At 38.0% G+C, this 23,455-nt stretch overlaps 9 protein-coding genes across 9 annotated transcripts; 6 read left to right on the forward strand and 3 right to left on the reverse strand. All coding sequences in view use genetic code 12, as the record gives it.

Annotated features, from left to right (window-relative positions):
• Positions 1-579: 579 nt before the first annotated feature.
• On the reverse strand, positions 580-2,784 carry OPT7 (Opt7p; the record flags this gene model as incomplete). Its single annotated transcript, XM_007376508.1, has 1 exon — positions 580-2,784. One exon carries the CDS (start codon positions 2,782-2,784, stop codon positions 580-582), a length of 2,205 nt encoding a protein of 734 aa, XP_007376570.1.
• A 150-nt stretch (positions 2,785-2,934) lies between these two features.
• SPAPADRAFT_141206 (putative helicase) lies at positions 2,935-7,158 on the reverse strand (the record flags this gene model as incomplete). The annotated part of the gene is made up of 1 exon (XM_007376509.1): positions 2,935-7,158. One exon carries the CDS (start codon positions 7,156-7,158, stop codon positions 2,935-2,937), a length of 4,224 nt encoding a protein of 1,407 aa, XP_007376571.1.
• Positions 7,159-11,004: 3,846 nt separating this feature from the next.
• On the forward strand, positions 11,005-12,667 carry FCR1 (Fcr1p; the record flags this gene model as incomplete). The annotated part of the gene is made up of 1 exon (XM_007376510.1): positions 11,005-12,667. The coding sequence occupies one exon, from the start codon at positions 11,180-11,182 to the stop codon at positions 12,503-12,505; it is 1,326 nt and encodes a 441-aa protein (XP_007376572.1).
• Positions 12,668-14,210: 1,543 nt separating this feature from the next.
• Positions 14,211-16,280, reverse strand: SPAPADRAFT_62388 (aldo-keto reductase superfamily protein; the record flags this gene model as incomplete). The annotated part of the gene is made up of 1 exon (XM_007376511.1): positions 14,211-16,280. A coding segment is annotated over one exon (736 nt), but the record flags the coding sequence as incomplete, so codon positions are not given.
• A 1,392-nt stretch (positions 16,281-17,672) lies between these two features.
• TDH3 (glyceraldehyde-3-phosphate dehydrogenase (phosphorylating)) lies at positions 17,673-18,760 on the forward strand (the record flags this gene model as incomplete). Its single annotated transcript, XM_007376512.1, has 1 exon — positions 17,673-18,760. One exon carries the CDS (start codon positions 17,673-17,675, stop codon positions 18,672-18,674), a length of 1,002 nt encoding a protein of 333 aa, XP_007376574.1.
• Positions 18,761-18,940: 180 nt separating this feature from the next.
• SPAPADRAFT_62389 (uncharacterized protein) lies at positions 18,941-19,756 on the forward strand (the record flags this gene model as incomplete). The annotated part of the gene is made up of 1 exon (XM_007376513.1): positions 18,941-19,756. The coding sequence occupies one exon, from the start codon at positions 18,941-18,943 to the stop codon at positions 19,754-19,756; it is 816 nt and encodes a 271-aa protein (XP_007376575.1).
• A 443-nt stretch (positions 19,757-20,199) lies between these two features.
• SPAPADRAFT_62390 (uncharacterized protein) lies at positions 20,200-20,650 on the forward strand (the record flags this gene model as incomplete). The annotated part of the gene is made up of 1 exon (XM_007376514.1): positions 20,200-20,650. A coding segment is annotated over one exon (311 nt), but the record flags the coding sequence as incomplete, so codon positions are not given.
• Positions 20,651-20,753: 103 nt separating this feature from the next.
• SPAPADRAFT_62391 (uncharacterized protein) lies at positions 20,754-22,617 on the forward strand (the record flags this gene model as incomplete). Its single annotated transcript, XM_007376515.1, has 1 exon — positions 20,754-22,617. One exon carries the CDS (start codon positions 20,969-20,971, stop codon positions 22,520-22,522), a length of 1,554 nt encoding a protein of 517 aa, XP_007376577.1.
• Positions 22,618-22,811: 194 nt separating this feature from the next.
• On the forward strand, positions 22,812-23,423 carry ISA2 (Isa2p; the record flags this gene model as incomplete). The annotated part of the gene is made up of 1 exon (XM_007376516.1): positions 22,812-23,423. The coding sequence occupies one exon, from the start codon at positions 22,812-22,814 to the stop codon at positions 23,421-23,423; it is 612 nt and encodes a 203-aa protein (XP_007376578.1).
• Positions 23,424-23,455: the final 32 nt, after the last annotated feature.

Raw genomic sequence — 23,455 nt, forward strand, 5'->3', positions numbered from 1 at the left:
GGGTATTATCAGTTTAGGCGTGACTTACTGTTTGCTTGAGGATTTTGTAGTAGATTTGGCGTCTTTCCTGGCCTGTGGATTCTTTTATGCAACTGCACCATCTTGGTTCTGTCCAGCATTCTTTTTGTTTCTCCTCGTGGTCTTTTCCTATTTTCTTTCTTTCTTCGAGTCTTGTAATTTTCTTTTATTATTAGACGCAAGCAAAGACTGATTAGATTGATTTGAATAATCCTTCACCTAATCAGGTATCATATGCAGTTCAGTCAAGTTCCCATACTCACATAAAAGCCGTACGTTTTATTTTGTATAAAGCTGCTCTTTCGAAGCGACGCTTTCGTTTATCGGCAACAGTAGCAGAAGCTTCTAGTACCTCTTCTTGCAACTTTTGATGTGACCAGTCACCATAACTTTTGTTGATTTCCACAAGCATATCAGTACTAGCAGAATTATTGTCTAATTAATTTAGTTGGCCAGCTGTCCGCTAATGTCACGCCTAAATGCTACAAGCCTCAATTTGCACTAGGAATGTTACTCCTCCTTTTCATAAGTTTATTACCTTAATATACATCTATAAATAACCTAATACAATGCAAAACATCTCTCTATATTATCTGCATTGTTCCCCCACCAATGCACCATCTCCACCTTGATAAAACACGAAAACAACAAGAAAATTAACAATACCGCTAAATTATACCCCGTATCCAACGCCGCCGCCAAAATATAGTTATATCGCTTCCACTGCTTATGGTGATACCTAAATGCCCAAAACATCGTGATTGTTCCACCAATGAATCGTGACAAGTATCCCGTACTGATATTCCCATAGAATTTACTCATGGATGAAAAGAAAACAGTGGTGTTCCAAAGATTGAACTTGTAAGCAGGGTACTTGGTATGAAGTTTGTATATCAAGTATGGGCCAATGAACCCGAGAATGAACCCATATGGGAGTAACGGATAGTTTTCAAAAAGACGTGAGGGACCCAACACGACATATTGGATGGCGTTGGTATGGCTGGCACTGATTGTCTGTCCTGTCCATTGATGCAAGGGGTCAATTAACTCACCAGTAAGGTATTCCCTTTTAGTGCGTAATACCCAACGAAGGGCAATGTAATTTATCGGTATCCCAATGAATTCACCGAATAGCTGCGAAAAGAAAACTGCCTTGGGTGGAAGATGATTGTAGAATCCAAGACGCATGCATTCTAAATGGAACTGTGCTCTGTACCATGCATTGCCTGCTATGGATCCAAATACTAATGCTCCGGCTGGATGTTTGGAAGCTGTGCCTGAATATTGAATCATGTATCCATAAACCAATTCATTGAATGTCCCGATAGCAAGTTGGAAATTAGACAAGGCGTAAAGCCAAGCTAATGGTGTAATGATTATTGATCCAAGGACTAACGCGACAATACAGGCCCACCATGGCATAAACATATTCCCACTGAGGAAAATTGTCATTAATATAAGGAATGAAATAACAAACAAGGTAATGTACCAACTCAGAGGTACGGCCTCGTACTTTGCCTGAAGTTTATTCAATCGGTCAGTATACTTGACAGGAGACGTATTAACTCTACTGAAACTCTGTTTAAACTTATCCCATCCGAATAATACCACCCAAGTGATACCACTGATATACGCAGCATAATCAAAGAACATATTCCACGCACGCTGAGCACCTAAATGGATCGGACCGTAAATCTCGTATGCAGTGACATTCAACTGAAGATCGGATGTTAACAACTCTCTGGTGGGGTAGATCGTACCATTAGTGGTGAATAAGCTATTGGACATCAATCCATGCTTGAAATCAACAATTCCCGTGAACTTCACTAATGGAATCAATATCCAAGCCCCGATGACAAATGCAATGAATTGAATCACTTGAATCCAATAAGGATACAACATGATCGAACTAGTGATATTTGCCCAGTCCAATGAGAAATTCAACACTCCCATACCACCAAGACCAGAGCCAATAAAGTTGACAGTCTCGTTATACGGTGCAATCCAACACAACACCGCTAATGAAGAAGTAAACGGAAACACAAACTCGGGAAAGAACTGCCACACCATGATGCTCAACATCACCACAAAAAATACCTTCATCTGCTTATTATTCTTCCCGTCAGCTTTAGCCTGGGATTGCAACAATGTCGTCTGCATCAATGCCTGGGGCCAGGTCAACTGAGGATCATAGACCAACCCTCGAGCTAGCGCAGCATACGAATAACCCACAAACACAATGGCAAACATGAATCCTAGACTGACAAGCGCATTCACTTTCTCGCCAAAGTACAAATCAGCGAGCGAAATTGCGTTAGTGGCCATGTTACCTGTAGCACCACTGTTTGCGGTGATGGTCACCATGGCTGTCTCCTTAATGCTCCATGGACCCGGATTTAGATCAATGCCGTATCCTAGTATTCTGATCTTCTTCTTTGGCAATGTCTTTGCTAGCCATTTCCCCGCCCAGTGTGATACAATCTGGACAAAGAATATCGAATATGCCGCAGATGTGGTTCTGTATGCGTTCATAGTGTCGATGAATGCACCAGGGATAATAAATATTATGGAAAGGATAAAATACCGCACCGTAATAGCAGGTATGGTGGGATCATCTTGTAAAGGAACCACTTCTCTAATCGTCAACGGAAGCTCATCGATATCGTCCGTGCTTACTTGTGTTATTTCTTTGGTAGATCCGTATTTGACGTTCTTTCTCGGTACAAGTGACTCTGTCTCGGTAATTTCAGTCTCGCTTTGTGTCATTGTGATGTCTATTTGTGTAAAGTATGCATTTCTGTAAGCTCTATAAGATAGTTTGCTCTATTTATATATACACTTTGTGGAGTGCTTACTAATTGCGCTGACATTTTTCTCAGCCGTTTATTTCTTTTTTTTTTTGACAGTTGCAACATATCACGTGACACATACAAACTTTTCAATCAATTTTAAGACGTCGTCGTTATTTGCACCCATTGATTCCATCTCATATTGCGGGTTTCTCAATTTCTCTTCGATTGAACCGTCCAATAACCTTCTCAATCTCTTGATCAACACTGCGTTCTTGCACCAGGTCCTGATAGGCAACCAACTATCCACCACAATACCAGGAGTTGTCGTGGTTGTATCTGATAAATTATACTGAATGTCGCCACCAAACAACAAGGAAATGAGTGTAGTTGTAGGTGTAATGTCACGCACGTACAATTTGGTTGTATGATGGGACGATCTGAATGCTACAAATGACGAACGTAACGTTTGCGAGCTGGTGGTGCTGACTTGTGGCGTCAAGTTCATTAACTCACGAGCCTGTTGATAATCAATGGTCCCATCCTCGTTGGAAACTTTAGCAAGGAACTCTTCATCTACGGTGAAATTGGAGTTGTTGTCATTAAAGATCACCGATGAAGGATGGATAAACACTCTGGATGCTGGTAGTTCATTGACTTCCTTGTCTGACTCCATTTGTTTCATGTACTCTTCATTTCTGACCCAGAACTTAATCAGGCGAGCATCAGGGTCCATGGCAATTGACCCTTGGGCAGATTTGAAATACTTAGGATCAGGATATTGTACTCGGGCAACTTGGGGGTAGAACGCACCAGTTATTATTGCCCTAATAATAAACGAGTTATTCTCATTCCGGTTTAACTTGCTTTCCCTCGGTTTATAATGGATGGGAATGAATCCAAGATCCTTGAGTAACGATACATATTGTGATCGGGTCGAAGTGATATCATTAAGCGTGGTGTACGAAAGAAAATTGTCAGTAATGAACTTCTTGGTATTCTTTCCTTGCTCTCTTTGTTCTTGGAATGCAGAATATGCATTCACCATTGCTATCAAATCACCTTGATCACCAGAAAATCTTCGTTGCACCTGCTTGATTCTGTCTCTATTATCAAAACTGTTTATAAATGGTGAACCTGTAGAACTTATAGCTGCTAATGTCAAACATACATCAACACACCCAAATATACACCCCAAAATCAACAACTTCCCACTGGCAGGGTCAGTAGGTAAATACGACAAATATTCACCCAAATGAGACAACTTATCATCAACAAGCGCACCCAAGTCATGCAAGAATTTCCTACTGGTGGCCAAACTGGTCTGGTCAGGTGCATCTAATCCGCTCTGCAAAAACTCTTCCACTTTGGATATCCCCATGGCTTTAACGACCAAATACAAATTCTCCAATCTTGTCCGCTTGATTTCAGGGATTGGTTGTGGAATCATGGCATCAACCGTGGTCTGCGTGTACAAATGATAGCAGTTACCGTTGGTAATACGACCGGATCTTCCTCGTCTCTGGGAGATTTCTGCTTGAGAACACCAGTTCTCGATAAGCTTCGTGGTGTTTAGTTTTGCATCAAAAAACATGGTTTTCGACCGGCCGGTATCGATCACGACTACACAATCAGGGATGGTGATAGACGTTTCGGCAACATTTGTAGAGACAACCACTTTTCTGGTTCCCTTGGGTGGGGTCTTGAATACTCGACGCTGTTCATTGGAAGTTAATGCCGAGTGCAAGGGAAGGGTTAACACTTTGGATTCAAACACATTGTTGATTGCCCGTATGGTTTGGTTGATTTCCATAATACCGGGCATGAAAATAAGAATCGAACCATTATTGTTCTCGGAAGAAAGCTTCTTGTCAATATGTGCCGTAAGCTTGGCAATCAAATCATAATTCAACGTCCCGGTCTTAAAGAAGTGTGAATCGGCCAGGGGTCTAATTATCTCGCCATCATTGTTCTGAATTGAATAATCAATCTCATCGAGAATACCATCCAAGTAATAATCCTTGATGGGGAAAGTTCTCCCTTCGATATGGATATGTTGTAATGGAGTGCTGAAGAAATTGACAAACTTTTCAATGTTGATTGTAGCTGACATCAACACAATTTTCAAATTCTTAAATCTATTACTGATCTTTTTCAAGATAATCAACAAAAAGTCGCCATCAACGGACCTTTCATGAACTTCATCAATAAATATATAACCAAGCTCGTCAAACACATTGTTGTTTCCTGCCTTCCCGCTCAAGAATGACTGGAGCATACGTAATAAAACCCCCGTGGTGACAAACGAAATCCTTGTCTTCGGATTGGTCCTGTTTTCACCTCTGATAACATACCCAGTCTCATGGCCGACTTTACCCACTCTTTCTTCTGATATTCTCTCGGCAAGACCAATAGTGGAGATTCTTCTTGGTTGAGTACACATGATCTTAGTGGTGAAATCTCCCTGTGCATTTAGATGATCAAGAATAAACTGGACTACTTGTGTGGATTTACCCGACCCAGTTTCACCAGTGATAAGGGTGACTTTGTTAGACGTTATAGTTGATACTAAGTCTTGCTGTTTGTTCCAGGCTGGGAGTTTGGCACGTTTTGCTAGTGACTGTTTGAGTTCGGAACTTGCTTGACGTTCACTATATTCATGTTTTAAATCGTCGAGGTCTTTAGATGATAAGCTACGCTTATTTTCTCTCGTGTGTGATTTCTTTACCGGTTTTCCATTTGCTGTAGTTTTTACTTTCTTGGTTATAACAGGAACTAACTGGCCAGGATCCTTGATAATTCGAGAAATGTTATCTTCGAGCCATTCGACAATTGAAAAGATCATACATTCACCCACGAAATGATTCTCGTATAAGTATTCAATCAACTGTCTCACAATTGATAATTTGACATAATTTGCCAATTTGTATTTGGAGTCCAACACTACGATATGAATCCCAGGAACTTGTTGCGGGTAGTTTCCACTCTTGAATAATTTAACACTGAGGACATTCTTTTGCGGGATATCTTTTGGTGATAGCAAAATCGAGATTGTTTTCTTGTCGTTGGATTCAATATTGACTTTGGTTCCTGACATTTCGATTGCTTCAATTTCATCCTGCCAAAGCAGGAAATCATCCTCAAAGCTATCTTCTCGGGATTGCACATATGATGGTGGAATCAAACTATGGGTTAACTTAACACACGTAGAAAACTCGTCATTGTCATTCTTTTTCAATGCTGAAACAATCTCATCATGATCAAACCCCGATTCTCCCAATCGTTTCAATGCATATTCAGTTTGTATGTCCTTGGAAATCTTCAATTCCACCAGTGTATCCCGATCACTCTTCATAAATGCAGGAGGAAGATCATCTTCAGGTACATGAAAGATCAACCATTCCAACGCATCCACAAATTTACTAGTGTGATCAAATGCTTCATCAATATGACTTTTTCTGAATCCCAATTCCACAAGTTGATTACGATATTGGTCAACACGGTCATTTGCCTTGAGAAGGTTTGACGTTTGTTCGTTGTTGTCGTCGTCTATCCAGTCGATATGTTGTCTGATGGCTACTTCCATGGCACTTCTGACCTCTGATGGTATGTCTATGAACGGAGCATTGTCCCATACCTTTCTTGGAAACTTTGGTATTTGTGTAATTTCCATAATGAGCTTTTTGCGGGTGGTTGCTGCTGTCTTGGGCTTGTCGATCGATCCTAACGAGATAGTAGGTTTCTTTACCTTGAGCTCGTTTTGTTGTTTAATCTGTCTCTCCTTCTCCCGTTTCTCGTTTATTTCCTGTTGTTGCAAGTGAACAGCAAACGGATTAATGTTATATTTGATATCATGCAAAGTCCTGTTCTCTTTCAACAATTGGGTTCTTTCCACTTCCAAATCGCCCCAATAATCACGAAATATAATCGGCAACAACATCTTCATGTTCTTGATGTAGTTAATTCTATGCAATACAAAAGTAGCCGACATATGTCTCGCCTCGTTGGTGGTTTCTTTAGGTTCATAACTGGGCCAATACTTGATGGGAACATCCTGTTTAGTCTTGGGGTTTTCCCAGTGCAAAGTCACCACACAAACAAATCCCTTGGGCTTTTTGAGCATGTCATAGTTGCACCTGCCCCATTTCTGTTTCTGACAGTGTTCATTGAGCAAAGTCACTGGAAGCTTACCTGTCCAGCCAAAGTTTTCCCCAATTGCAAGTCCACGAGCGGGCTTCTTGGGCTCGGCTGCAGCAGGTGGTGCTGGGGAGGATGATTTCGACTTGGACTTTGACTTAGTCTTGGCTGGTTCTGGCGAAGGCTGTTCTTGCTTCTTTGGTTTCTTGGCCATGACTTTGATGATGGAGTTGTCGATATTGATTTACTCTATTTATTTTTTTTTTTTTATTTTTTATTTTTTATTTTTTTTCCAGCGGAGATGCGACAGGCACGTCAAGTAATAAAAGACACAAAAGTTGCAAACTAATCATGCTTGAAGGAGTAAGTAGATCAACAAACAGATAATCGTGAAGTGGCTCTCCAGTAAAGTTTTCCTAGAAAATCTTATACATATATATATACATCTATCTCCCAGTCGGCTTTGTCGCACAATATAAGCGCAAATATTCTAGTTTAAAAAATAATCTATTGATTTAAGGATGTATCATAGTTCCTAAAACAGTAACGCAAATTGATCCCCCATCTCAAATCAACCCAGAACAATACCACAATGGTTTGCCTTGGACAATACGTCAAATCTAATATCACATTCATGCAAAAATAAAAATAAAATGACACGGACAGGACTCGAACCTGCAACCGTTGGATTTGGAATCCAAAACTCTACCAATTGAGCCACCGCATCCTTTGGATGTTGAGTGTTCCATAATCGCACTAGTGCGATTAGAAATATGATTACAGCTAAGCAGTCACACTTGCCACGTGACCATGTTGCAAGTACTGCACAGCGTGTCAAGAGTGACGCGTGTTGAATAAGTTTGGTTAATGTCACAATAGTGACATTTGCAAACTATTTAAAGTGAAAGTGTTCACTTTGTGTTTTATAGTTTCATATCTCTTTTCTTTAGTCAATCTACAATTGCTCAAGCATCTAGAATCGAGCCTCGGTTTAGATAATCTGTTCCTGTATTCCTGTGTATATAATACGTCTAGCTACCTGTCATTATAGAACATTGAGTCGACTGAAAATTGACTCTCGTGAGGTTTTTGCAACCGTGCCAGAAAACGAAGTTTTTATGGGAATTTCAGGGGGAAAATAGGGGTTACGACTATCAGAATCTTCTAGAAACGATCGTCACATTGCAGCTAATCTCAATGACTCTAATTCTAAGCCTCTTCTTTGTTTATCCTCAACCTTGCTATCTAAAACTGCATTTTACTAAGCTAGTTTCGTCTTCCAGGTCGGGATATTCGGTAACAATACGAATAGTCAAATAGCAAGCTACAGAAATAATGATACAAATCTGATCTACATATGAGGCGACCAAGTGCGTGCCGAGAAGATTATCAAACGCCAAACCAAGCCGACTTTGTACAGTTGCAAAAGGTCGTGTGTTTCTTGCAAGTTCATCTTACCAGTATACAGTCCGACCAGCTCCAATCCCACACTAACATAATATTATTAATTTTTAGTAATAGTATATAGAAGTCTCACGTGTATGTTACATCTGTAAATCGTGCTATATCTAGGTAAACAAAACTGAAATATGGTTATGAGTTTGTGTTGATCATATTGTTGTTGAGATATTTTTTCGCAATCGTTTTTCCGCGTGTTTTCATCAAAACTTTCCCAAAAAAGTTATCACTCACTAAGAACCAAAGACTAAAGAGGAAAGCGGAAATGAAACGCTAAGCAAGGCTAGTTGAGAACAAACGGAGCAATGGGTTCCAGAATATTTTATATCCATGTGTATCATGAGAGACAATGCCCGACACAACTAATGCAATCAAGGCGGCTAGCGGAGCGAAACAAAGTGTTTCATGCGAGTGAACAGATTCGTATAATTGCAGCCATACAACGCTTAGATAAAATATAGCTTTTCGGTATCAGGCCGAGATTGCTGTCGGCTGGCATGGTCCAACTTTGTGGTGGCAACGACAATAGATCGGCTTATTTGCAACTGACTAAAACAGAGGCAAGCGCAAAATTATTATTACTTTCCAAATTGGGGGAGATGTCTTTTAACCTCCAGTGCATATTCAATATACCAACAACAATCTAAGTGGCATGAGGGTTTTTGAAATAGACTAGCCCCACATATGTCCCTGAAATTCAAATAGCCCAGTGTGTCGGCCAAACCACGCTTGGTGCCGATATTACAAGATGATTACTAAGATTCACGTAATCAAATTCAGCCGCCTATGCATATGGATCTGGGTTATGGTACCTGGCAAAAAAAAAAAAAGACCCTTCTTATGCAAACGGGGTTAACGAGCGATGGCTTTTTTTCTTGCCAATTGCGTTATCCCCGAGAAGAAAACACAACCGAACAAGGTTATCGGCACATAAAGACGCAGAGGAGGATGAGGGGGGAGGGAGAAATTTAAGATTATATCATTCACCACATTCCATATCCACTCAGGCTATGTTATCAAAGCGCGAGGGGTTACTTTGATAAGATATGTTGGCTATCGCGTAATATCAAAAAAGAAAAGATGAAAAAACAAAATTGGTTATAATTGCTTATACTAACGGCTGAAGTAATCTAGAATAATCTAGTTTAAGTTTAAGCGGCTGAGTGAAATTTAGAAATCGAACCTAAAGAACTAGAACTGCAACACCAGATCTTAATTAAACGGGAATAGACATAAATACACCGGAAATTGAATAGTATATCGTTATCGTTTACTGTGTGAGGGACATAATTAAAACCGGAATAATAATTTATTTTTAACACAGAAAAAAAATGAAGTGTTTGATCCGATGGGTAAATGCCATTGTTCTCTTTAATTTCACATGGTATTTGTGAGATTCATACGTACATCCGCCAGATACACATACCCCATTCTTAAGTACTGGTTAGTATCGATGGGTCCTACATTCTGACTCTAAATTCTGATAAACCATAACCCCTCCATCACGTCTGCATAACGATGCCAAATAAACGGCTGAATGCTATAATTGCTGTGTGTATGTAACCAATCCAGAAAAAGAAAATAGAGAAAAGAACCCCTCCCCCACACAAAACCAACAGGGCGCAGAAGAAAAATAAAACCAATTTTACATGACTAACTTTTTACTAACCGTTTTCTAACTCTTCCAGAAAATAGTCAAACTTGAAGTTTTGATGTATGTTGTATAAACTTTAAGCTTATGTCCGAAGTTTTCGGTGCTTACATAATCGTTTACACTGTAATTATAATGCCCAGCGTTGATATTGCTTGAACTGACAACAGCTGTAGTACCATCCACGCAAAGGCGAGCGTTTAGCAATGAGATTAAACATTACAGTAGTAGTAGCTATTATATTTTTTTAGTATTGATCTATGTGTAGTGGGGGTGAATTGGGGGTTCGGGTATAATATTTGCGCCATTTCTTGCAGGATCCTTGATTTTACAAGGAAAATGAACAGCCGAGCCTTAGTAATCCTGATTACAGAGGTGGATACAATTTGTCATACTTCGGAAGTCGGATCTAATACTATTTCTGAAATTATTATTTTTTTTTTCTGCGCAAGAAAGGGAAAAAAGAAACACAAAAAAAAATAAATTCCGTAAAAAAATAAAAAAGAATTCAAGGATTCACTAGTGCATAAATCTTAAAAAATATTATTAAATACCATCACTTTAATGACATTAAAGAAACGCAAGCCAACAAAAAAAATATTGCTGGTTTTGTAATGATTTCAAATGGTTAACTGGCCTAGATGTGCTCCTATTCCAGTGGTTACACGGCCATTCCATGAGCCTATAGCAATATTTACATCCATCGGAATGGGCATGAGAACAATGACCATGTAAGATTTATTTTCTTCGATATTTTTAATTAACGTTTTACCTTTTTTCGATTGTTTTTGCTGCAAGCAAATAGCATTGATAATCGTATTCCTAAAAAAGGATTTGACATTTTTTTTTGTTGCAGTATGTATGACGCCATAAATATTTTTGCAAATATTACAAATATATATAATCAAGTATCCTGCCCCTTCCTCCTGGTCATTTTTATTTTTCCTTTTTACTATTTGCAACCCGTCAAGACGTTTTAACATATTATATCGCTTAATACTTCACCTATCAACATCGTATATAAGGTATCAGGTGAATTCATAATTACAACTAGAACACATTATACATTTTACAGCCAACTACAAATTGATCCAACTACTACTTGTACACATACTCTACATTCGAAATGCACCCTCAAGAAGACGCACATATCAAGAAGAAGCGAGTGGGTAAGGCTTGCGACTCCTGTCGAATTAAAAAGACAAAGTGCGACGGTAAGAAACCATGCAACCGTTGTATACTAGACAATAAGATTTGTGTATTCACTGAAAAGAAGAAATTGAAGGAAAAGAACCACCCCAGTGGTTACATTGAATTATTAGAAACTAGATTAGACATTTTAACTAAACTGTTTGAGAAATTGATTGAATTATCTCAACCTCATTTACAATTTATCCAAGACATTATGGAAGAAAAGAAGAGACAAATGAGCGAGGTCGACGATATATCGTCCATGGAAGACGATGACTACGAAGGAGAAGGACAAGGAGAGGATGTGGTTCCTATTAACAAAGTTGTTAGCTATTTGATTCAACAAAAGGGATTGTTGAGGAATATACCCATGGAATGGGAAGAAGGTGCTATGATTGCTGCTAATTTCAATTCATCTAATATGTATAAATCTGCTAAGTTATTTGCCGAACATAAAGCTAGGGGTTCCCCATCTGTGAATCCGAACTCACCTATGGTTTCTCCCCGCATGAATGCTACCAACCCTAGAGTGAAAAGAGAGCGTCACTCTACTGGCGAAGTAAGCAATCACCTGTTCCACTTGCCTGTGGTTGACAACAGTAACTTGTTGAATTCAACCCAACAGCAAGAATCTGGTTCCGATTTTGATAGTGATTCCAACACCATGCCATTTATGAGCAGTGCTCCCTTTCGTGAGACCCAATCCCCGGTGAACGAATTCCAACAAGTTCACTACCGTACTGCATCCTTATTTTCCAATGAAGCTCCTATTTTAACTAAAACCGCATCCTTGTCATCATTAACTAACACCTACGATGGTCATAGCATTGCTTCGCCTCCTGCTGCTGCTGCTATCCTTTCCACTTCACCCATTGCATCCCCAGTATACTTGAATAAACCTTCTCCTGTACCAATGACACAAAGGAGGAGAACTTACTCAAACAATGGCGGAGTTCATAAACCACAACATCAGCATCATCTTTACAAGTCGGTAGACTATTCTAAGCGTGACAGTGGTTCCTCAACCACCTCGTCGATGATTGCTACACCTAATCAAACCACAACCTTGTTCACTCCCACCGATGAATCTGGCTTGAATACTTTTATTGAAGATAAGATGTTTTTGAATCCCCAACCAGTAATCATTCCTAGTCCACCAGAGATGACGTTTGCACCATACCAATCGTTTGACCTTGTGGTGAATGAAGGTAATTTTGATACGTTTATGAGTAATGACCACCAATACCCGGGTAGATACTAAATGCTTGCTTTCCTCCTTAATGATTTACGATAAATCTTTACACCGTTTTTACATTGTTTTTTATTAGACTATATATATATATATGTGATCCCTTTTAATAATACGTTTAATGCTAGATCTTTTGGTAGACATTGTCATGTCTTTATAGACTGAATCGAGCAACCAAGAAAAAGACCTTGTCTTGTAGAATTAACCAGAGAATTTTGACTATCAAAAGGGAGGAGGGGGGGATTTGGGCAGAAACTCCGATTTAGAAATTCGCAAGTAGACAAAACGCATAACCTTAGCGGCGAAAAGAAAAGAACAAATCCGGAGAAAAATAATTTATTTTTCCGATTCTTCTGTCATTGGTATAATAGAAAAATAAAATAAAATTGTTCCTGATGGAAAAAAATATTTATGATCATTTACTACACCTATTCTGGTCATCACAAACCCTGAACTATAAATTCCCCTGTTTTTTTGCATCAGAACTCTACACTGCCACGGTTCCCCACAATTAACTAGTCATACATTAATGAATTGTCATGGGCAATGCATATTGTATATTTGATTGTAACCTGTCACGACAAAAAGAAACCCATATTAAATGTAGTAGAACCGCGGAGTTATCTCATCTGATTAACAAAACCGTGGAGGAAACAATAACCCAAGTCGTAAGCCGTGGCCAATTAAGGAATCTGGAAACGAAGCACTCATCACCGTGGATGATTGTCAAAAAAATATCTTCGAAAAATGCCCTCGGGAGTGGATAAGTATTACGTTCTTTTTTTCTAAATTCATGTGATTTGATCCGCCGTAGGTCAAAAACATACGAGCGCGGAATCTGGTTTCTGTTAATGGAAGTGTGACATCAGTGACCTTGCTTGAACCAAAAATAAGGAAATGTGACACTGCGCTTAATCAAATCAAGGGACCCATTCATATGCAATAAAATACTCTCGGATAAATTTTCGCGCGCATAAAGAATAAAAACGTTCAGTGGAGATTATTCTCCGATACGACTGGTGCAGCAGGACAAAGAAAATGCGAAAAAAATAGAACTCAAGCGAGAGTGCGCACACCAGGCTACAATTGCTATGCTTACGTAAATCCACTAGCGACCTATTATGAAATGCATAGTGGGTTAAATTGTTAATGTATGGGATGTCTAAGTATCGATAGTAATTGAATGCCATCCAATTCGAATATGCTTGGGAGGTAAGAATAAGTTGAGACTCCCTCGGTAATCTGTCCTGATAAGAAGAACTTTTCCCAAAAATGAATGCGCACGCAAGTTGATGACCCTAAAAAAGAGATTTTCCGAGGATAATCGGATCGAAGTAAACGACTTAAAAAATAAAAAGAAAACATAAAAAAAAAGGTACTATAGCCATATGCAAAGTAACATACGATTCTGATTGTCATACCATATACAGGAGTAACATCTAGAGTGAGTATTGCGTCTAGAAACAAAAGAAGGTCAAAGAAACAATACAATAAATTCCGAGGAATAAATTTAGTGCCATAGTTCGCTTGTAGTTGACAGATGATGGAGCAGATTTCCGCAGCAGCAGCCAAGACAAAGTAGATCCATTTCAAAGAGTCACTATTACGAATTTATTATTATGACATCAAGATTGCTGCATGACTTTGGAAATTTACTGCCGATGTAACAATGATACATCTGCAAGTAAACCTTCTTTTGCATTTTTGTGTCAGGTATTTTCCTGGGGGAAGGATCTGCAAAATGCATTCGAATCGAGTATTTTTTTCAATGAACATCCGATTTCTATTTAGATCTGGAATTATTGAATACATGCATAGTAGAGATACATATACATATTTTTTTCATGCTTAGACTATTCTTAAAGGCGGTGGCTTGTCATTTACTGGCGAGTCGTAACGATGACATCTTGTTAAGGGTCTTCTTTGAAGAGCGTGCATAAATACTAGTCGGGTTGTTGCAGATCAAACAATCGATTGGTATAAATAACCGATGAGCTCGAGCAAAGCTTTTCAGACGGCTGTTCCGATGATTCCCAGAGATGGTAGCTCAAATGAGGTTAACTTAGCTACTAAAAATACTCTGTTGACATAATAAAAGCCTGTGACAAAAAAAATATCAGGAACGGAAAAATTTCTGATATTTGTTTGTTCCGAATCTGGATGATGCCAAAACAACAACAAAAAAAAAGTCATGCGAATGTCATGCTGCAAAATCCAAAAGAATGCCTTAGTAAAAACTAGTGAAGGCTGTGAGATTCTGGGTGAACGCAAAATGACATAATTGAACCTGCAGATAGCAAATTCTACTTTTATAATTTTAGTATCAGATTTGATAATCAGAAGTTATTCCGTAAGAACAATGATGCGATTTTCTGATTCTTGAAGCTGGACTAAAAGTTTTAGTTACATTGACAATGTACATTAGCTCACATGAATTACAGAATCTACTAAAATTGTCAATTAAATTTGCATCACTAAAAATTTTAATTGGATAGACGCCTTGCAATGACTTAAGGCGCATCGGTGCATTCCCAGTCCGTTGGATCATATGAATCTGGCTGGTCAATAGTAGATACTTCCTCGGAAGTCAACTCAAAGTCGTCAACATTTAGATTTTCACTTAATCGAGACACAGTCTTTGTTTTTGGTAATGGAATATAACCCTTTTGCAATGACCATTTAATTAAAATTTGCGCTAACGATTTATCATACTTTTTCCTGATATCCGAAAAGACATCACTTCTTAATCTTTGTCCGTGAGTTAATGGAGAGAATGCTTCCACTTGAATACCTTGCTTCAAGCACCATTGAGCTAAATCTGTTCTCATAACCCAGGGACTAATTTCAATTTGATTAACTACAGGAGGGTACTTTAATCCAGACCAATTCAACAACTCTTCAATATGATGTTTACCATAATTTGAGACACCGATATTTTTAAGCAAACCTTTATCAACATACTCCTGCATCACTTTATAACTTTCCAAACGTTTAGTTTTACCGGGCAATGGGGAATGAATCAATAACAAATCAATATATTGCAAATCACCAATTTGAGATTTCATAATATTGATAGCATCTATAGTGGGTTGATGTCCTAATTGACTATTCCAAAGTTTGGTAGTGTAGAAAAAATCACTTCTCTTTGCATCTGGATGATCACGTAAATAGCGAGATATACCTTCAATTACTTGTTCTTCGTTCCCGTATAATACTGCAGTATCAAAATGACGATATCCTACTTTACACGCTTCATAAACAATGTTTGAAGTTTGAGAAATGGGGATATTATAACACCCTAATCCAATTGAAGGTATTTTCTTTCCTGAATTGAGTTCAATGAGTCTGTATGACATCGTGAATTTAGTGTATGAGAAGAGAGAAGAGTAAAGACAATTGGATTTTTTAGTTTGTGCGGTTACTTCGTTCACCCCTTGGGATTTTTTGTTGCTTCGTATACAAACCTTATGCAACAATAGTTACAACAATTACAAGCTGTCATTTGAATTGCTTGCTTTCTTAAGGAATGGAACTAATTGCTTAAGAAAAATGTTAATTGCGATTCAATTCATTTAGCCTTACAATCAATTGATACCCGGCCAATAAAGCCCGCTTTGCTTCGTTAATATACGGCATTGCCATCCGACAAACACAAAAATCTCCGAAGAGGGAAGAACACTTGCATATGATTACCCCAGGTTACTTAACTCCTCGGAGGAATAACTTAAACGGGATACTACCCCGGAAAATCCAGGGTTCAACATTTTGATACAAGGTAACCGCCGAGGTTACTTTTTCTGTTTTCGTGTTTAATTTTTCTAGTAATGTTAAAAAAAAATGAGCGCCAAACGCCAGCCACTTTTTACTGTGAGTAAACTTGCGCGGACCACCGGCCTACAACACCTGATGTACCGGAGCTGATAGGACACAGAAACCAACCTGTAAAAATATAACAAGATTTGTGCTCTAACCTGCAAATTAACCACAACACAAATTCAACATTTCGTTTTTTCGCCAGATAGGCAGTTTTGGGTGGTGTGGCGGTATTTTTGCTCATGTGGTAGTGCAACGTAAGGGATGTTGCATAAAACATACCATGTGTGAGTGGTGTGATTACAAACAGTTTACTAAAACCGTTTTAAGAAATTGTAAAAAAAAAATATATACCCGTTTTTCAGCAATCATAGGTTGATTGATTTTGTCAATTTACAAATTCATAATCGAACCAATTGATCTTAGCTGTTTTTGAGATTACTCATAATTTAACAAAGGTAAGGTCGATTCGTGTTCAGGAGAAAGTCCGTCCGGTGTGTATTTTGTGCTCTAGTTTTTGTTCGGTCTCGGAGTTCTGTTTTGCGACAACCTCCTCCATAAGAAAAAAAAAGGGCAGTGAATTTTGCAGGTTAGATGACTCAAGTTCCGCGTGGTGGCAAAAAAAAAAAATAGTATTACAAATCATACCGGTGGAGTCATTATTAATTCATAGAGCGTGATTAAAATGACGTAAAGACTCAATTGGTCATTTACATACAGAGTAACGGTATTTGAATTGAATTACTAATCAGTAATATGAAAATCTCTTATATTGTAAGTACTAGCACGTTCCGGAATGTGTTCAAAGTCCATTACACCGGGATGTTAGGAGCAAGTGATAATCACGAGGCGTTATTACCACACATGAAACGTAAATCATAAGGAGATGTTGCAAATAGGTGTTGCAAACGGTTCCGCGTTGTATACTTTTGTAACTGTTAGTGTACGTCACCTGTATAACCATTACCGTAGAACATAGTGGAAAATAAAAATGTGTAACATGTAAAATGGATATCTTTGCCCCGGCAAGGTACCAACAATAATGCAAATTTGCAGTTTAATGCCGCACGTTACAGTTTACCGGGTTTTATGGATTATTATTTTTTTGCTCAAAACTAATTATCATTTATTTTTAACTATGTAATTCTAGTTGCGTTTCCATCCATCCCCCTCTCCTGGCTCCCCCCTAATTTTTCAATTTCAATTCCACGACAACCAATTGAATTTTTTCATGAATTTTATAAATTCACCCTGAATTCCCGGTAAAATTTTAAAAATTCATTTTCTCTTTTCTTTCTTTTTCCCTTTCTTCAGTATCAATTCAATTGGATTTACTACATTAACAAATATATATATATAATTTACAATGGCTATCACTGTTGGTATTAACGGTTTCGGACGTATTGGTCGTTTAGTTTTAAGAGTTGCTTTACAAAGAAAGGACATTGAAGTTGTTGCTATCAATGATCCATTCATTGCTACCGACTACGCTGCTTACATGTTCAAGTACGATTCTACCCACGGTAGATACAAGGGTGAAGTTACTTCTGAAGGTAACCAATTGATCATTGATGGTCAAAAGATCACCGTTTTCCAAGAACGTGACCCAGCTGACATCCCATGGGGTAAGTCTGGTGTTGATTACGTTATTGAATCCACCGGTGTCTTCACCAAGATTGAAGGTGCTAACAAGCATATTCAAGCTGGTGCCAAGAAGGTTTTGATTACCGCTCCATCTGCTGATGCTCCAATGTTCGTTGTTGGTGTTAACGAAGACAAGTACACTTCTGACATTAACATTCTTTCCAACGCTTCTTGTACCACTAACTGTTTAGCTCCATTAGCTAAGGTTATCAACGACAAGTTCGGTATTGAAGAAGGTTTAATGACCACTGTCCACTCCATCACTGCCACCCAAAAGACTGTTGATGGTCCATCCCACAAGGACTGGAGAGGTGGTAGAACTGCTTCTGGTAACATTATCCCATCTTCCACTGGTGCTGCCAAGGCTGTTGGTAAGGTTATCCCAGAATTGAACGGTAAGTTAACCGGTATGTCTTTGAGAGTTCCAACTGTCGATGTCTCTGTTGTTGACTTGACTGTTAGATTAAAGACCCCAACCACTTACGAAGAAATCTCTGCTGCTATCAAGGCTGCTTCTGAAGGTGAATTGAAGGGTGTCTTAGGTTACACTGAAGATGCTGTTGTTTCCACCGATTTCTTGGGTTCTACTTACTCTTCTATTTTCGATTCTAAGGCTGGTATCTTATTGTCCCCAACCTTCGTTAAGTTGATCTCTTGGTACGATAACGAATTCGGTTACTCCACCAGAGTCGTTGACTTATTGGAACACGTTGCTAAGGCTTAACTAGGTGCTAAGTTGTAGAAACAAATATTTTGTTTGAAATATGATTTATAATAGCTAGCTTTAAAATAAATGAGAATTTAAGAAGATCTATTTTAGATTGTAGTTTAATTTCAATCAATGATTGATGTAGTATAGCATATATGCAAGTGAAAACAAAATATTTCAGTTGAGATCTATCAACAGAGAGACGAAGCAAGAAAAAAAAAAATATTAGCGCAAAAAGTAAACAAACAAGACTAAACTATACAACACGATAATACATACCGATGACAGATGATAGGAATATAACAGGACTATTGCTAAATCAGACGTTCAAGTTGTTCCGATGCAATACTACCTTAACACCAACAACCACCAAACTATCCCATAGGCAACTTGAAAGATTTCGAATATCATTAAGTAAATTCTTGTATCGCAAATATCGAGAATCGCTCAAATATAATGATGAATTGATCACTCGATATGAGACGTATCGTGATATAATTACAGATATTACTATATACAACGGAACAGTCCACAAGTCAGACAATCGAATTCAATATCTTATTTTGAAATCTTCAAACAAGACGTTATTGGCAAGACATGTTATTATTTTTGTCAGCAACACGACAAGTAATAATGAGAGTTCCATAGTGTTGAACAAAATCACCAGCCAACCCGATGTGAACGACTATATAATTGAGTTGCTTGAGGATATAAATGATTCACCATTATTGATCAAGCCATTTTCGTTCCCAAGAGATTTCATACCTAATTTAGTAAACCAACTACTGACGCATGTGGCTGAAGTTGGCCATATGCAACTAGTTTATTCTCCACCGTTAGGTAATTCTACCTTACGAAATTTTATTATTGACATTCCCAAAGCCGATACTGAGAAATTATTTAACGAGAATTTGTATAATGATATCTGTCAATTCTTGTACAATACCAGTAAAGTCAAGTTTGACAAGATCCAGGTGGATAAGTTTATGTGTCATTTGCTTAATGTTTCCCAGGATGGGAGGTTTAAATTGAATGACGATGTACAAGAAGAGTTGGTGTGGAGTTTGGTTGAGTCTATAAGGGGCAAAACATTGTAATAGTAGTAGTTTTAGGGATTTACATATAGTTTAATTTTAATTTAATTGAAGTGAAACAGGGTGTCATAACTGAGGCGAGTTTTAAAGTTAGACTTTCGCGTATGCAAGGATCTTTTATTGGCCAGCAAAACAGGAAAAAAAAATGTAGACGTGTTTAAAACTGACTTTCTCAATCCAAGCAATTTCAGCCAAGTTCTCTATCCAGTCTGTCAGATACACACAATTGAAAGGAGAATTGAGGAACGATAATTGTCTTGATAAAACAAAGACAACTTAAGCCAAAATCGAACAACTTGACAATTTTTAATTGAAAAATAATTATTTAGAAATTATTTGCTGTACTTTAAAAAAACTGCAGCCATTCTTTTTTTTTTGAGGACAACAAAGACAGCAAAGAACAAACCCGCTTCTTTTTTTTCAAATTTCTCCCTACTTTGTTTTAATCATCAATTGCAATTACAACTATTCAATTGAACAATGTCCACGTCTGTTGAACCCAATAACGAGGATACCACTCTTCGTCAACGTAAGGTCGACAACAGCAAGTCTACCGTTGCTGAAAAATACGACGAAGATAAGGCTGACTTGAAAAGAACCAAGTATGACGAAACCAAAGAATTTGTTGATTCATTAAAGAAATTGGAAACCATATTGGCCCCAATCTTGCTCACCCTTTTGTCATTCTTTGTCAGATTCTACCGGATCTCCAAGAATAACCATGTTGTTTGGGATGAAGCGCATTTTGGTAAGTTTGGGTCATACTATTTAAGACACGAATTTTACCATGATGTCCATCCTCCTTTAGGGAAAATGTTGGTCGGGTTATCCGGTTACTTGGCCGGTTACAATGGTTCCTGGGATTTCCCCAGTGGTGAAGAATACCCTGACTATATTGACTACACTAAGATGAGATTGTTCAATGCTACTTTCTCAGCCTTATGTGTCCCATTTGCTTATTTCACTTGTAAAGAAATTGGATTTTCAATCTATGCTACTTGGTTGTTTTCCTTGATGGTTTGTTTAGAATCTACTTATGTCACGTTGGGTAAGTTCATCTTATTAGATTCCATGTTGTTATTTTTCACCATTACTACCGTTTTCTGCTTTTCCAGATTTAATAACTTTAACAATAAAAATCAAGAATTTAGTAGAAAATGGTGGAAATGGCTTATTTTGACAGGTTTATCCATTGGATGTACCTGTTCAGTTAAAATGGTTGGTTTATTCGTGACTGCTTTAGTTGGATTATATACCATTGCTGATTTATGGACCAAATTAGGTGATAAGTCAATTTCTTGGAGAAAATACATTTTCGGCCATTGGGCTGCAAGAATTTTTGGCTTAATTGTTATCCCAATGTCCGTATTCATGTTATCATTCAAGATTCATTTTGATTTGTTATACAAGTCCGGTACCGGAGATGCCAACATGTCACCACTTTTCCAGGCTAATCTAGTTGGCTCTAGTGTTGGTGGTGGCCCAAGAGAAGTTTCCATTGTTCATTCTAGTGTTACCATCAAGAACCAAGGGTTGAGTGGAGGATTGTTACATTCTCACGTGCAAACTTTCCCAAGTGGTTCTAAACAACAACAAGTTACTACTTATGGTCACAAGGATTCCAACAACAACTGGGTTTTCCAAAGAGCTAGAGGTGTTCCTCATTATGACACTGCTAACAACAATACTGATATCGAATATATTATTGATGGTATGACTATTAGATTAATGCACAAGAACACCGGTAGAAACTTGCATTCTCATGAAGTCGACGCTCCAGTATCTAAAGCACAATGGGAAGTTGCTGCATATGGTAACTTAACTTTAGGTGATGTTAAAGACAATTGGGTTGTTGAAATTATGGAACAAAATAGTAATGAAGATAAAATGAGAATCCATCCATTGACCACTTCATTCAGATTAAGACATGCCTATTTGGGTTGTTACTTGGCTACTTCTGGAAGCAATTTACCACAATGGGGGTTCAGACAAGGTGAAGTTGTTTGTCACAAGGATCCATTCAAAAAGGATAAGCGTACTTGGTGGATAATTGAAGATAATGAAAATCCAATCTTGCCACCACCATCTGAAGACTTTAAATTACCAAAGACTAAATTCATTAAAGATTTTATTCAATTAAATTTAGCCATGATGGCAACCAACAATGCTTTGGTTCCAGATGAAGAAAAACAAGACGATTTGGCTTCCGACTTCTGGCAATGGCCATCATTGAACGTTGGTATTAGAATGTGTGGATGGGGCAGCAAGAACCCTAAGTATTTCATGATTGGATCACCAGCCACCACTTGGACTTCCACTGTTGGTGTGTTTGCATTTGCATTGCTTGTTATTTACTACTTAGTTAGATGGCAAAGACAAATTATTGATTTCCCAAGCACTAACCCAGATAAGTTGAAGAGATTCTTGATGGGTGGTATCTATCCAATGTTTGGATGGGGATTGCATTATGTTCCATTTGTGATTATGGGTCGTGTGAAGTATGTCCATCATTACATGCCTGCCCTTTATTTTGCCATGCTTGTGTTCTGTTATGAAGTTGACAGTTTCTCAAGAAGATTGAATGATAGGAACGCTAGTGTCGCTAGTAAATTATCCTACGCCGCCCTTTATCTTGGATTGTATGCCTTGGTTGGTGGTACATTCTACTATTTCAGATACTTTTCATTTGGTATGGAAGGACCAAAGGAAGATTGGAAACATTTGCAACTCTTGAGATCTTGGAGAGTTGCTGATGATAATTACCGTTGAGAGTGGCGTGGTTAACGTTGTTTCCTGTTTATTTTGTTTTATTTAGTATAAAATCTGTTTATATTGCAAATGAATAATTTGTAAAGATATTCTGTAGAATGCACTTGTGTTGAAATTGACTTACATAATGTACTATAATCTGTTAGATCCAGTCAAGATCCGACAATTACTAAAAAGAGAAGCGCCGCACGGAAGTAGCAAAAAAAAAAATAAAAAAAAAAGAATCCCCTAAAATTCACCATTACTAATTCGCTATTAATACCAAACACCGGTGAACCACATATACAATATGATACCAAGGCTAGCTATATCAAGAATTCTGCTTAGAAGCACTTTAGTAGTCCGCCCTATAACACTTCAATTTGCAAGATTTAACTCCGTGAAAACTTTAAAACCATCTTCATTTTCATTACCTAAATCGGATCCGACCTTGGCCCAATCACAATTAATAAAACCAGAACAAACAGATGAGTTCAGTTTGACTAAGCTAGTTCACGGATCTACTGATATGTCTATTGGGATAACCGAACGAGCCCGCGATAAACTTAACGAAATTGCATCCAGTGAGGCAGAACCTGACAAAAGTGTCCTTCGGATCAAAGTGGAAAGTGGAGGATGTCATGGGTTTCAATATAATTTGGAATTATCCAATTTGGACAAGGAGATGAAGGACGACGAAGATGATGAATTGTTTGTTTTTGAACGTGAAGGTGGGAAAATCGTATTGGATGATTCCAGTTTGACTATTTTACAGGATTCCAAATTGGATTATACACATGAGTTAATTGGTAGCCAATTTAAGATTGTTGAGAGTCCATACACCAGTACAGCATGTGGATGTGGATCTTCGTTTGATTTTGATTTTGAGAAGTTGGAACAAAAGCAGAAAGAAAAGAAGTAATTAAGAGCAAGTGTATATAGATAACGATACGA

This window comes from Spathaspora passalidarum, assembly GCF_000223485.1.
Source record: "Spathaspora passalidarum NRRL Y-27907 unplaced genomic scaffold SPAPAscaffold_5, whole genome shotgun sequence".
NCBI lineage: Eukaryota > Fungi > Ascomycota > Pichiomycetes > Serinales > Debaryomycetaceae > Spathaspora > Spathaspora passalidarum.